At 42.0% G+C, this 14070-nt stretch overlaps 1 protein-coding gene across 1 annotated transcript in view; it reads left to right on the top strand.

The window, feature by feature from the left end:
• Positions 1-14070, top strand: part of THSD7A (thrombospondin type 1 domain containing 7A) — a 1346262-nt gene that overhangs the window by 664756 nt on the left and 667436 nt on the right. Inside the window, exon 5 of the mRNA XM_069648630.1 lies at positions 6800-6955. Coding sequence (XP_069504731.1) covers positions 6800-6955 — 156 coding nt within the window. The remainder of the gene's footprint in view (positions 1-6799; positions 6956-14070) is intronic.

Genomic DNA, 14070 nt, shown 5'->3' on the forward strand with positions numbered 1-14070 from the left:
CTCTGTGCCAGATGGCATAGTGTCCCAGAGACACTATTCACAAACAATACAATGTTATTTCCATTTGGTACCTAAATGGAAGACACAGTATAGAGCACTATATAGAACACTACAATTCACTTTCCTATGACCATCTAAATGGGAGATACACTATAGAGCACAATGTCGGGTTAAGAGAGCGATCAGGTGACATCCCTTCAGAACTCCCTAGGGGTGGCCAACTAGGGGTGTCCAACTTAAGGGAGGAACTGTTAAGGGAGAAGAGCAGCCATTGACCAGCCTATGAACCTTTGCCTTCTTCCCTGCTGCACCTGTGAGTACCCCAAAGCTTCCTAATTACTGTGCTGTCTCTCCACAATTCGCTATTCATCTATAATGCATTAATTCCTGCTCCTGCTGCTCCTCCTACTCACCTCTCCCTATGTGTTCTCTAATCATGGTAACACTCCCTCCTTTCCAATCCTTCTTATAAAACTCACAAATCGAAACTCCCACTACTCCATTTCTCTTCCACCTGTTTCCACCAAACAAAGCAGACACGCTAACCACATCTCTTCTAACACTTTTCCACCTCGCCTCTCTTTCTCTGAGACTCAACTTCTCTACTCTTCTCAACTTCTCTATTCTTCCTTACTGCATCAACAGAACATTATACTCTGGAATGCTCAGTCTGTATTCAATAAAGCTTCCTTAATCACTGGCTATTTTCACTCCAGCTCCCCTCCTCTAGACTGTCTTGCTATCACGGAAAACTGGATTACCCCAACTGCCACTGCCACTCTGGCAGCCCAACACGACTCCAAACTATATTTCAGTCACCCTCCTCAACTGACAGGCAGAGGGGGAGGTGTCAGAGACACACTCTCTTCCCGCCTCAATGCCTCACAAATCTCAAATGCCACATCCTCTCCTACCTCTCTTGAATTCACCATATCTACTATTGCTCCACCTTACTCGGTTCACACCATCTCCATCTATAACCCTCTTGGTCCCACTGGACCATTTTTTGATAATCTTGGGCAACTCCTTGATTATCTTTCCACTAAACATCTGCTCATTCGCTTAGGTGACTTTAACATTCCATCTCCAACCACTTCTCAGAAATCTGTACTTCAGTCTTTTCTTAGTGACCACACTCTTCTCTATCCATAATTTAGCTACCCACACAGCGGCTAATTCTTTGGATCTCTTATTCATCTCCAACCCCTCTCACCCACTAAGAATACTGTCTCACCATCTCTATCTGATCACTCAAGTATTTCCACCAACATCTCCTTTCCACCGTCTGAACTCTCTTCACCACTTGCCAACTATTGCTAAAAGGAAGAGTATAAACCTTCTGCTATTCCTGCCTTTCTCTCTGACCTACAGTTCTCTCTCTCCTCCTTCACACTTGATGCCTCTTCCACCAACACTGCCATCCCCAGCTTTCAATCCCTACTATATGACTCATTCTCCTCTCACTTCCCACAGTTTACTTGCATTCCTAAGTCTGAGAATCCTAAACCATGGGTCACTCCATTCATATGCTCTCTCCGCACAGACATGCATCGGCTGCTGCACAAATGGACCTCTCTTGATAGAGCAAAAAGGCAATTCTATCTCACCCTCATTGACTCTCACTCCAACCATCCTTGCTGGCTACCAGGCATCATAAACCCACACCTCTCTTCTCCTAAGTCTATGACTATTAAGTCTCACAGATAAGGACCAAGCTGAATACTTTTCTGCAAAATGTTCCAAAATTGGAGGCTCTCCCCTGACCTTTCTCATACTCCCTCCTCTTACATATTACGCACAGCCTGCTCTACCACCATCCTCTGCCTCTGCCTCTATCTCCCACTTTAGGCAGACTATTACTGAAGATGTCCAATCTCTACTGAAGAAGGCTAACCACTATTATGACCCATCAGACCGTCTTGCTCCTCAGCTCATCAGCTCTATTAGTGGTCTCTCACCTCGCTGTACTCTTCAACCTGTCCTTCAATTGCTTTCCCTCTATTTTCAAAACAGCCATGGTCATCCCTCTCCTAAAAAATCAAGGGGCTGACCCGAGCCTACTGGCTACCTTTAGCCATGTGTCTCTCCTTCTGCTCTACTCTAAAGTGCCCAAAGGTTTGTGTTCAACATTCTTACCAATTTCTTAGACAACCACAACCTTTGAGACCCCCTACAAATTGGTTTCACTCCTGTCACTCCACTTCTCTCAGGCATGTGTCCAACTTCATCGCCTCTGCTAAGCCCTCCAACCTATCCTATATCCTAATACTCCTTGACCTGTCTGCTACCTTTCACTCTGGTCTCCTTAATATGCTCTTTCTTTTTGTAATTCCGGATCAAGCCCTAGCCTGTATTGAATCCTACCTGGCACCTCACCAATTTTTTTCTCCTGGAGCAACAAGACATCTCAAGTCACTCCTCTAACTGTTGGCATTCCACAAGGCTCTGCCTTGGGTCTGTTCCTCTTTACACTCTACACCTCTGCTTTTGGGGCACTAGTCCCCACCTTTGGGATATCATACCAACTCTTTGCAGACAGCACCCAGATCTTAATTTCTTTTCCTGAACTGAACTGTCCTTGATCTCTCTATCAAAATGTCCAACTGTCTCTCTGCTGTTAAACATTAGATGGCTTTTCACTCTCTGATGTTAAACTCTACCAAAACAGAGATTCTCTTCTTCCATGCCAAACTCTCTCTCTCATCTCTTCCTCTGCCTATCTAGTTCCCATCTGACAATCTACCCCACACTTCTTCAGATAAAAACCTCAGCGTCATCTATGACCCTTCTCACACCTTCTCTATGTTCATCTCCAAAACTTCAACAGCAGCTTACCTCAACCTCCTATATATTTGGAAAATCAGGCACCTCCATCCTTTCAACACTGCCGAGCATCTCTTTACCATTCTTGTGTTCTCTAAACTGGACTATTGTGTCAGCATCATCTTTGGTCTCGCCAACTATGCTTTATGTCCTTTTGACAAGATCATTAACGTTCCTATCAGGACTCTCTTTGGACCTCCTCACTTCACACCTACTTCCTCATACCATCACCAGGCTGGATGGCTGACAATGCAAAACAGGGCCAGATTTAAAGGTCTTCTCCTGCTTCAAATATCAATCCATGGTAAGCCACTGCTATACCCATCCTCCTCTATCAAACTCTACAAGCCTTCTAGTAATCTGTGCTCTGCCTCCTCCACTACTCTTGTGGCTCCTCGCACTCACTGTGCCTCCTGTCATTTCTGTTCTTTCTCTCTTCTTGCTCCATTTGCATGGAATTGACTTCCCCCAGTCATCTGAGAAACAGTGCACACATATGTTTTCAAAATCACACTAAAATTCTACCGTCTCGCCTCCAAGTTACCCTCTTAACTTACCTCTCATCAGCCTTCTAGCTAACATTAAACCTTGGCACAGCTGGGGGCTATGTAAGAGTGGAAAAGGTCATGGGTAAAGGTGTCATCACCCCTAGCCTAATTGTAGCAGAATCAGGAACAGAATTCATTGTAGGGCTTGGCACAGGAGAACCAAAGGTACCCTTGCCTCTGTCCTTCGTGGGCAGTCCGGGCAAGGCTGCCCCAGCTTAAACAGAGCACTAGTTCTGGGGGAAGAGCCAGTGATTCCTTTGGCAATGACATGCCTGCATTTCACAACAGGGTTGTGTGAGGCGGGTGGGAAAGATGGAGGCCTCTTTGTAAAGTTGTAAAGAATTAAACTAGAGCTAAAAAAAAAGGATTTCACAAAGGGATTGTGGCAGAGAGGTTGGACAGACGGAGTTCTCTTTGCAAAGGCAAAAAAATAAGAAATAGAATGTACACAACCCAATACCTTTCACTTGTATTTCTTGCTTTATCTGTCCAGATCTTTTCCTGACTTCTTTAGGCAGCTGGATCCTTTGGGGTGGGTGATGATCTGAGCATTCTCCATCTGGCATTTCTTGACATTGGCTCTGTCACTCTTCGATTCAGGCAACACACCAACTGTCCTACACACAGCTTCCTTTCCTCGCTTCTGTTTGATGTTAGCACGAATATCTGCCAGTACTCTTATTTCATTCAATAAACTTTGAAATCATGTATTTCTGACCCTCCCCTATCTCGTGCCGCATAAGGAACCAGAACTTTTCTAAGGAGTTTGGATAATTTAAATATACAAAGGTTTATTGACTTAAGAACTTCAGACTGAAGGAAAGACGTAGAACAGCATTCTTTTAATGTCTGTTTTATTCATTTTGGCTCAGACGATGGCAGACTTTTCATTTCTCCATCGATCATTAGCAGAGTTCTTTATGTTTTAAATGTGCTATATTACTTAATTTTCTATACGTTCTAATTCTATGTTAGAATTTTTTTCCCCTTTTGTGTCTTGACCCAGTGTTCATTCATAGTGCTGTTCTCACAAGTATAGGAACACTTGTGCATATTTTCTTAATATCTGATGAGCGGAGGCCCAAGCTTTCGCTACTGGGTTCGCAATGCAGTTGACAGGCCTTTAAAGACCGGTCATGGTAAATACCAATTTTGCATTTCCAGCAATGCATGAGTTCTTCCGTGTGTACCCCTGTAGTGGCATGGTCATAGCAAAGGCAATGAACGCATGGGTCGATATTCCTGAAGGTTGGTGCGGGTCGGCAGCCCAAGGTAACAGGCAGAGCAAAGTGAGGGCCATTAACAAGGGCTCCGGGCCGATACCCCCATTCCCTCACTTGGAATGGTGGCTTAAGGCCATTAGCACCCACCCCACGGGGCTGTCAAAGCGGTAACTTGGGGTGCTGAATAAAAAATATTTTCAGTCATTGAACAGGACGCCTCGTACATCCCATTCAGTGACTAAAAGTATTGCCTAAAGATGTCCGCCATGGAAAGGGAAGAGGGGCTCCAGAGGCAGCCCCTCTTCCCTTTCAATAACAGCAGTTGGGAGCAGAGCGGAAGGAGTGGCTGCGGTGGAGAGTGTGGCCGCAGCCAAAATAAGGTAAGTGGGGGGGTGGAATTAAAAGAAAAATATTATTGGGATGGAGGGTGGCGGGAAGATGGCGGCAGGTAGAGCCGGCAGTCAGGTGGGATGGATGGAATGCAGGCTTTCATGGGTGGTTCAAGCCTGCATTCCTACCCACTTGTTTGGCTGGCTCCAGGGTTATGTTATGGTATGATAGGTTATTTATATAGCGCCTATACACAATGTGTTTCAAAGTGCTTCAAGGCAAGGGAGGGAACAAGGGAAAATACACTGACATTCTTACAGGCCATGAACAGTAAGCTTATGAAATCAACTAACGTACTCGGCCTGACGACATTTCAGATAGTGCAAGAACTAAAACATAGATAAGGAAGGGAGGGGGAGAGTGGGAAGGAAATGGAAACAGGCAGGCGACTACTGTACTAGGCCTGACGACATTTCTGGTAGAGCCGGAGAAAAACAAAATGTAAGGGAGAGGGGTGCATAAAGGGAGGGGATGAACAAAACAAGTCACTATCGTACTAGGGCTGTCGACATTTCAGATAGTGCTGGGGGTTGGGGGAGTAAGAAGTAAGGGGAGGGGGGAGGAGACAGATGAGGTTGCTATCATACTAGGTCCAGGGAAAATTCTGATAGAATAAGTGCATAGAAGAAAGTAAGGTTAAGAGGAAAGGAGATAGGAGAAGGAGTTCTAATGAGTATTAGCTTTCCCACAGTATTTATTCTTTTGTAAACTTCATGTTGTGTCCACTTCTTGCCTGCCAAATCTAACTCAGCCCATCTGAAACATGTACTGATATGTTCATTCATTCATTCATTCATGTTCAAACTCATTGTGTTGCTAAATTGAATCCATTGTTTTGCTAGATTTAATCATTTTCTCCCTGCATGTATTCATTTCTGCTTTAGATTAATTAATCATTGCTGCTAGATAAATTCATAGTGCATGTTGTGTAGCTAAATTCATTTATTTTACTTAAATCATCCTGCAGCTAGATTAATTCATTCTGCTGCCCCACTGCATAACCTACTGGTACCCCTGCCTAATAACTACTCAAGATCCTTGATCAAACACGCTACACACAACCCAACTAAGTTGCTCAAACACAGTTTAATAATACCCATGTAAACGGACAGCAAACAACAAAACGTTACACGTCTACACGCATGTTACATACCACAGCCATGTGCAATGCATCCTAGCATTATGGAAGCAGAAGATTTCCCTTCTGCTCATGACACAAAACACCTGAAGCACGCGTGTACGCAGCGCTCAGGGTATTTCCGGTCTGCATACATGAATACAAGTGCAAAGCAATCTTGCATGTTCCCTCCAAGCGCAAACCAAACCCACCCATTCCCTGTCAGATCCACCAGATCGCCTGGTGACCTTGCACCTGGAAGTGTGGCTTGTGTGGATCGTAATAATGTAACATGGGACACCAGTTTATTGTCTCTGCTCTCCACCTCACTCTTCTTGAATGCTATTGCGCTCCCATTTGGCTGCACTAGGATGGACCTATGCTACACTAATATTCATGGGTGCTTATGATTTATCGACCTTTCATTTATCTTTTAATCCCTTTATGACTGGGTTCTCAGCTCATATCCTGTCGATCTCCTTGTATAAATACTTTGGCATTGAAACACATAAAGAAAAAATAAGTACACACATATGAACAAATACAACGTTGTTCGACTTGATCCGAACTCAGATAACAATGTGAAACATTGTCAGGGGTAAAACTCACCTGTGACTGTAAAACAATCTGCATGAGTGTCTAATGTTCGCCAATTCTCACCCTCAAATGAGTATCATCTGTGTTTCTGATTTCAACAGCTTCCAAACCGGTGGATCGGCACCTATGCACCGGACCAGCGCCCAGTACCAACCAGCTATGTCACATCCCCTGTCCAATAGAATGCGAGGTGTCTCCCTGGACTGCGTGGGGACCCTGCACTTTTGAAAGCTGTGATGACCAGCAAGGAAAAAAAGGTAACTAGTGATACGGTCTGTCGCCATGTTTTCACAAGTGCCGTTGAAGGGCAGCAAAAAGGTTGTGTAATTTGGTCAAGTTCTAAAACTATTTTGAATAGAGACTTTAATGCAGGCATTGCATGAAATTGCATTCTTGGTTTGGCGTTTTTGATATTGTACACTGCGCACCTTAATGCTTATAAAAACAAGCACATTAATGATATTCGTAAACAAAGTACACACATGTCAGACCAAAGGTGCTCTAATTCAAAATCGTTGCTTAGTTGATGAAGCCGGGGTGCTTCCATTCATTAGGATATCTTTGCTCCATCCAAAACTTCTTAATGAATGCGGGCTGGGGGAAGGGGGGAGTTGTCCAGTGGCTAAATATTTGTTTTGCAACCCTGGGTTCTAATCTCACTCTGGCAATTGAGTAGAAATCTTGAGATTAACCTGTGTACAGTGTTCTGTCAAGTATTGTTCCATTTGCATGTTCCCATCCCTCTACCCTTCCCCTCACATCCTGTGTGCTGTAACCCAGGCTCATTCAAACTGCCACATGCCATACTGTTCATAGTGAAACCCTTCATTTCTGAGAAGTTCCCAAGTCAATAACTGGTCTCTCTAAAGTGATCAGATGTTCCTGGCGGCTAATTTCATGCAATATCAAGTAGCTAAATTACTATCCACCTACAAGAACTTTGTTCTGGGAATAGATAGTAGCCTGGAGTGATTGCAGAGAAGCATACGACATACATACGTGCTTTCAACATAATAAGCTTGATGTCATCGTTTCCTCTTTTGAAATATTGAAGAACAGCAACTTTCACTCCTTAAGTATTTGTGTAAGTATTGTGAAAATGTGTGCATGCGTTGGATATTGGAAGCAGAGATTGGTCAGCCGACAAACTAAACTTTTGATATGTCCAAATTGAAATGAATCTCAAGAGGTGCAGTCATTTGGTTCTGTACATGGAAGGCATGACAGATTCCTTCATAGCCCACCAAGTAACAAAAACAAGACTGGTGAAAAAAGAGTTGAACATGTCTGGGTCTTTATTTAGAAACTTAAATATGGAGTGCCATACTTCTTAATACATAGGAGCGGTCATTTACCAGACTTTTAGTAATGCAGAATCAGAAAGATTGCACTGGCTATATGACTGAGTAAAATGTTATTAATTTGTGTATTTTTGGTTATGTTCTATTAGCACATGGGCATCCTTTTTGACCTCCTCTCATCCAATCAGAATGTTTAGAGTGCAGACAATAACTACAGGTATTGGGCCTTATTACAGAGTTGGTGGTAAAACCCTCCAGTAGCTGGCGGGTTGCCGCCAACCTCATAACACAGTGCTACTGGGATATCATAGGCAGTGGTGGTACTGTTATTTTCCATTCCCATGGAGTCCTGCAGGACTCCATGGGAATGGGAAACCTGAAGCACCGGCACTGTTTGTAACGGTGCCGGTGCTTCAGGGAAAAGCATGCCGGTAGGGGCCTGAACTCCCGGCAGGTCAGGGCTGCCGGAAGTTCCATGCCCCTACCAGCAAACTCATAGTTTGGCTGTCCTGAAAGGGTGATGGTACGTTGCTACTAGCACCTTTATCTCCAGACTGCCAACTTTATAATGAGGCCCATTAACTGCATTCTGAACTTTCTGTTTTCAGAAGCAGACAGAGAAACAACAATGCAATTTCCAGGCAAGATTCTGTTTCAATAAGACACTTTGGGCTTGATTCATGGAATTTTTTGCACTGTGCAAAGTGACTTTTTACTGGTGCCATGCGGCTTTGCACTCCCAGCAAAAACCCTGATTCATTGAACTGTGCACATTTTATTTTTGCAGTGCAAAGTAAGTGCAATGTCATTTTTGCAGTACAAAGTGACTTTGCACTGACTTTGCACTGCAAAAATACACTTTGCACAGTTCCATGAATCAGGGTGTTTGTTGGCAGGGTAAGGTCAATTTGCACCACTCTAAAAAAAGTTCATCAATCAGGCCCTTTCTCTCTGGGAGGATCTTTTTTTTTGCTACAACGTGCTAATTAACAGACGAAAGAGACAAATGAAAACCTTGGAAATCCTTTCACTTTCTTATAGAGAACCCATTTTCTTCTGCATGACACCTCATGCATCATGCTCACGTTAAACATGTTCCAATTCAATCATGTTGCAATTAAAAAGCTTAACTTGAAGAGAACCATGTTAGTTAAAACCTATAAAATAAACTCACAATTAATTTACTAACTCAGTTTGTCTATTAACTGTACTCACTCTTAAAGCACACTTCAGCAAATAAACCCAAAACATGTTTTGCTACTACCAACCTTGTGCTAATAGCCTTAAAGACATCGGCTGGGGTCATTATCTCACGAGACAATGGTCTTTCCGCAACTTCAGGCCCTCAGCTTTGCATCAGGCCATAACTTGGTGGCGGGTCATTATCCTGGATAACGACCACTCCCTCAATCCTAAGTATATACGTCTATATTATGTTTTGTTTTATTGCATTGTATATTGCCCAGATTTTGCCATTTTCATGTTACCCTCATGCTTTATTTTTGGTAAGAGGATCCATTGCATTGTGTTTGCAGGAGAAGAGCAAGTACTGTGCTGTTGAGTTGACACACGTAGGTTCAAAGCAATGAGGCCTTTTCTATGGGCTAACCTTTAAATAATAATAATGTCAATAATCATAATAACAAAAATAATATTAAGAATGTTATTTATATAGCACATTCACTGTATCACTTTACTAAATATGTAACATCCATCTTAAATGTGTTGACCTCAGGCAAATGAGTCTGTTTTACAAGGATTCGAGCCTATGGCCTGAAAATCAGACACAGATCTAAGCCCAATGCTGAACTGTCTTCCTGTTTCTACGTGTTTTAGACAGGGTGCCCATTCGGACTCAGCCTGTGTGTGCTGCAGGCAGACAGGCACGTTTCTCATTTGAAGTGTCTATCATGAATTGGCTCAGACATATTCATGTGTGTATGATTTGGGGTTTGCGATATTTTGGCTCGTTGTGTTTGGAGTTTCATATTTGAGTGTTTGGATGGATTGGCAAGATGTGATGTTGGTTAGTTAGCAGGCTTGAAGCTTAGAATGTGATAAGTATTGGTTGAGGTCGATTGGTGTGCTTATTCTTTCATAGGAAGATCTAGTATCCTATTGTATTGTATTTGCCATGCAGTTCAATGACTGGATCAATGACCTTATATCTGTGGTAGGTTCATTAGGTGTGTTTGTTGTCTGCCATGGCCTATATTAGCCTGTTCAATAGCAGTGTTGTTTTCCCATGGCCATTTGAGCATAGTTAGGCTGTTTCTGTGGCTATGATCCAGGAGCATCTATGTTGCACTTGCACATTCCGAATGTCACAAAGCCTAGTAGGACCGTTATTGCTTCTCCTCTGTCCCACCACCCCTTGGCTGTATAGGAGCCATACAAAAGCTCAATAATTAAATTAAATAAAATGTTCTCAAGTGGTTTCTGAATTCCAATGGTCTGTTAATAAGTAAGGTCTTGCACCCTTTCTGGAAGGCAAGGTGGTCTTGGAGTCTGTGGATTCCTTTTGCCACTTCAGCAGTCCTGTACTACTGGATCTAAGTGGTCTTGCTGGGTAAGAGTGTGTGGTTTTTCCTATGGATAAATACTGTCTCCTCACTTTGCATGGATCAATGCGTCACGGGCCTATCAGTGAGGTTTGGAGGGTTGATGCAATATTTTTACCTTTTGTCAAGTTGTGGTAATTCTCTGATAGTCGTCTTCTGTATTCTATGAAACTTTTTCAAAAGGTGCTATCAGAAGCCCAGTTATATACTGTTCATGTAATTTACTCTTGATACGACAAGGGATGTGATTGCAAAGGTTTGCTATATAACCTGTAAGGCAATCTGTTGCTCCTGAGCTAGATTTGTGGCATAAAGATAATAATAATAATAATAATAATAATAATAATAATAATAATAATAATAATAATAATAATAATAATAATAATAATAATAATAATAAAGACATTACTTAAATCTCCATCATGATTCTGAGCAATTCCCCATGTTCTTTGGCTAGGGCATCTATGCAGTTATTGGTAATGTAGTGAAGCAGATCATATTGTCTTTCTTTTATTGGGGCACGTTTCAGTCTCTGCGTTGCTATTTAAGGTATCCACTTGGATGAGGCATTTGCTGATATTGGGTTGGGTTTGATGTTATTGGTAGAAAGCTTGATGACAATCAAACTGTCATCTCGATAGTTGTAGAATGTGAGTGTATTTTATTTGCTGACTCTCGTCAGTGGTGTCAGTGGACCATATACGTGTTGAACAGAAGAAGAGATAGGCTCGGTCTGATTGTGGTACTTTGCAAATGTTCTCACAAGCCCTGCACTCATCTACCTTCAACCTTCTGCAAGTTAGCCGGTTCTCCAAGCAGAGATTTGGTGGAAGATCCTTATTCTCAGCAGGTGCCTCCTCTGGAAAAGCCTCCCTGCGACCCTATGTCTTGAGCAGCATCTCCTGAAATTCCGGAAACTCCTCAAGACCCACCTCCTCTCCTCTTCCTTCTTTCTCCCTCTACCCTGCTAACCTAGTTCTCTCTCCTTTCCCTCTCTCTCACTCCTATTCCTTACAGCATGCTGACTGCCGCCTGGTGTACCTCAGAGACTCACTGGTGACCGGCTTCCTGACAGTCCTCTCGCACTTGCCTTAGGGCCCTAAGCCCCACCCTCACGCAACACACTGAGAAATTAACTCTAGAGAGTGGGTCTCTCTGCACATACCCCAGTCTCAACCGACCGGGTGCACTTGACCCTCCCCTGCCTTTGACCCTCTGTGCACTTCTCGATCTGTACGCGCCAGGCCTGAAAATCGTCTGTCTGTTTCTCCCCTGTCTTCACCCCTTATTGTACTGTTAAAATTGCAGAATTACCATCAGGCCTATTTGCTATATCACATACTGTTACATGTATTTTATGAACTTACTCTACCTGTACAGACTATTAGAGTCTCAGATTTTCAAGGACGCTGAGCAACTGTTGTTTTTTTTCCCTGTGTTCCCACTTTACTTGAGCACTTTCAAACACTTGCCTGTGTATAGGCGCTTTTTAAATAAACAATACAATACAATTAAAAGGTGTGAAATCAACAATGTCTGTTTGTATGTTTGAAATCAAATCATCCAGAAGAGAGCTGTGAATGCTAAGCCACTTTGTTTTAGTCTTTCAATCACAATGGTATTGCAACTGCTATGAATGTCAAGGAGGGCAGGGAAGGCTATGTACTTAGAGGAAATAAAGCTTGCAAACCCCCTCCTTTCAATGTTCCTCTCCTTCTATTTCACAAATCTATCAACATCCATGGCACAAATATACCATCTCACAAAGATCCCAGATTTACTAATTATGTTCATAATACCAGTCTTATGAAAAATAAACAAGGATAAAGCTGATCCCTGTTATAACAAACATGAAAAATAAATATTTGTGTAAGTCACCACTCACATCCGAGTACAATTCCATTGTTATATTTTCTTGTACTGATCTGCACACAGAGGCCGCAATGATAGCGAAGGGAATGATATCTTTTTTATTTGAGAGATGATCATTTGAATAGTTGGCTCTATTTCTCTGGCAGTTTAGACAATAATGAAAGCATAGAGTGTAGAGTGACGGATTTCTATGTGCTGAGGTTCTACTATTCACCCAAATCTTTCACATGTATTATGCATATTTTCCATTGAAGCGAGAAACTGTAAGCTAAATATTCAAAGCCTTAACTATACAAATGACACATTATCATTGAACCACATGCATGTTGCTCTTAAACGTTTCTTGATGCTCTAAATGACTATTATAATAACACATGTTTAAGGATTAATTTCTCTAACTCAAAGATGCTTTTCGGGTAAATGTAGGCAGGACTTCTCTGCTATCCGCATCTATTCTTTAAAAAGTTATTGAATATCGTTATTCAGGAATACATTTTTATATTAAGCTTAGATGTTCTAGTCTTACCAAAAAAAGGACAGGAGGGCTAACACTACGGTGTCTACCGTGAAGAGATTTGGGGTACATTATGCAGGTTACTCAAAGCTTTGAGGCTAGAGGTTCACAAGAAGACAGAAGGCATTCTAACACAGAGGGCTGAAATCTGATGACCAAATACAGACCTTGGAAGGTTTTACAATCCCTTACAGAGTAGTTTTAAAGGTCTGAGGAAGGGAACACTCTGTTCCAACTGATTTGGTACACAGTAGGCATATGAGTAGTGGTTGTGATGGCAATGTACCTTCTCTTCAATTTGTAATGCAAAATCCTAAAGGCTGCCCTATTATCTGTTATGAGATTTATGACATCTGTGCTGCATGGAAATACGGTCATAGCATGGATAAAATGAATACGCTGCTTCTTTTAGCTAACATTGGCCAATGGTTTTCAATCGAGATGCTATAAGTGGTCTTCCTGTATCATATTAAACAGCTTTGTGTATAATTTAGATTCTATTATGTCTCTATATTGGAAGTAGAGACAACTGGGAGAGTCAGGCATGAACACGTTGACTTTTTAGGAAATGTGGAAGACTTCCAGAGATACTCCTTGATAGATGGCCTTAGTGCCCACCTACACACCCTCTTAATTCCGTAAATATGTAATCACAGTAAGGAGATTACATTTTCACTGTTCGTGGTTGCTGAAAACTCAGGATGCATTATGGTAGTCTCCTATCTGAATAGGGAGAGTATTATAGAACATTAAGCATTGGAATGTACTAAAGTGGTTTGACTAATAGATACCTATAAGACAACATTTTCATGGTATTGACGATTTTTCCGATGCATTATCATATTATAGTGTCTGCAAGAAAGCTGATCACTGGATGAATTATGGTCTTCCCATAGATTGTGAATTGTGCCTTTAAAAAGAACTATGCTTATGGTGCTGTTGCAATTATTTAATAGATTTGACAATGAGAAAACAAGCACATGGATAATCTGTAGCTCTATAGAACAGCTTTTATGGCTTAACTGTCACTTTGTTTTCCTGAGACATGTACCTATTCTGCTATGTGTACATTTGTTTTTGTTGTATGTGCTATGATGTTCTGTTTATTTTTTTTTAAACGTCAT

Source organism: Ambystoma mexicanum, chromosome 2q, assembly GCF_040938575.1.
Source record: "Ambystoma mexicanum isolate Mex_15411 chromosome 2q, UKY_AmexF1_1, whole genome shotgun sequence".
In the NCBI taxonomy this organism is placed as follows: domain Eukaryota; kingdom Metazoa; phylum Chordata; class Amphibia; order Caudata; family Ambystomatidae; genus Ambystoma; species Ambystoma mexicanum.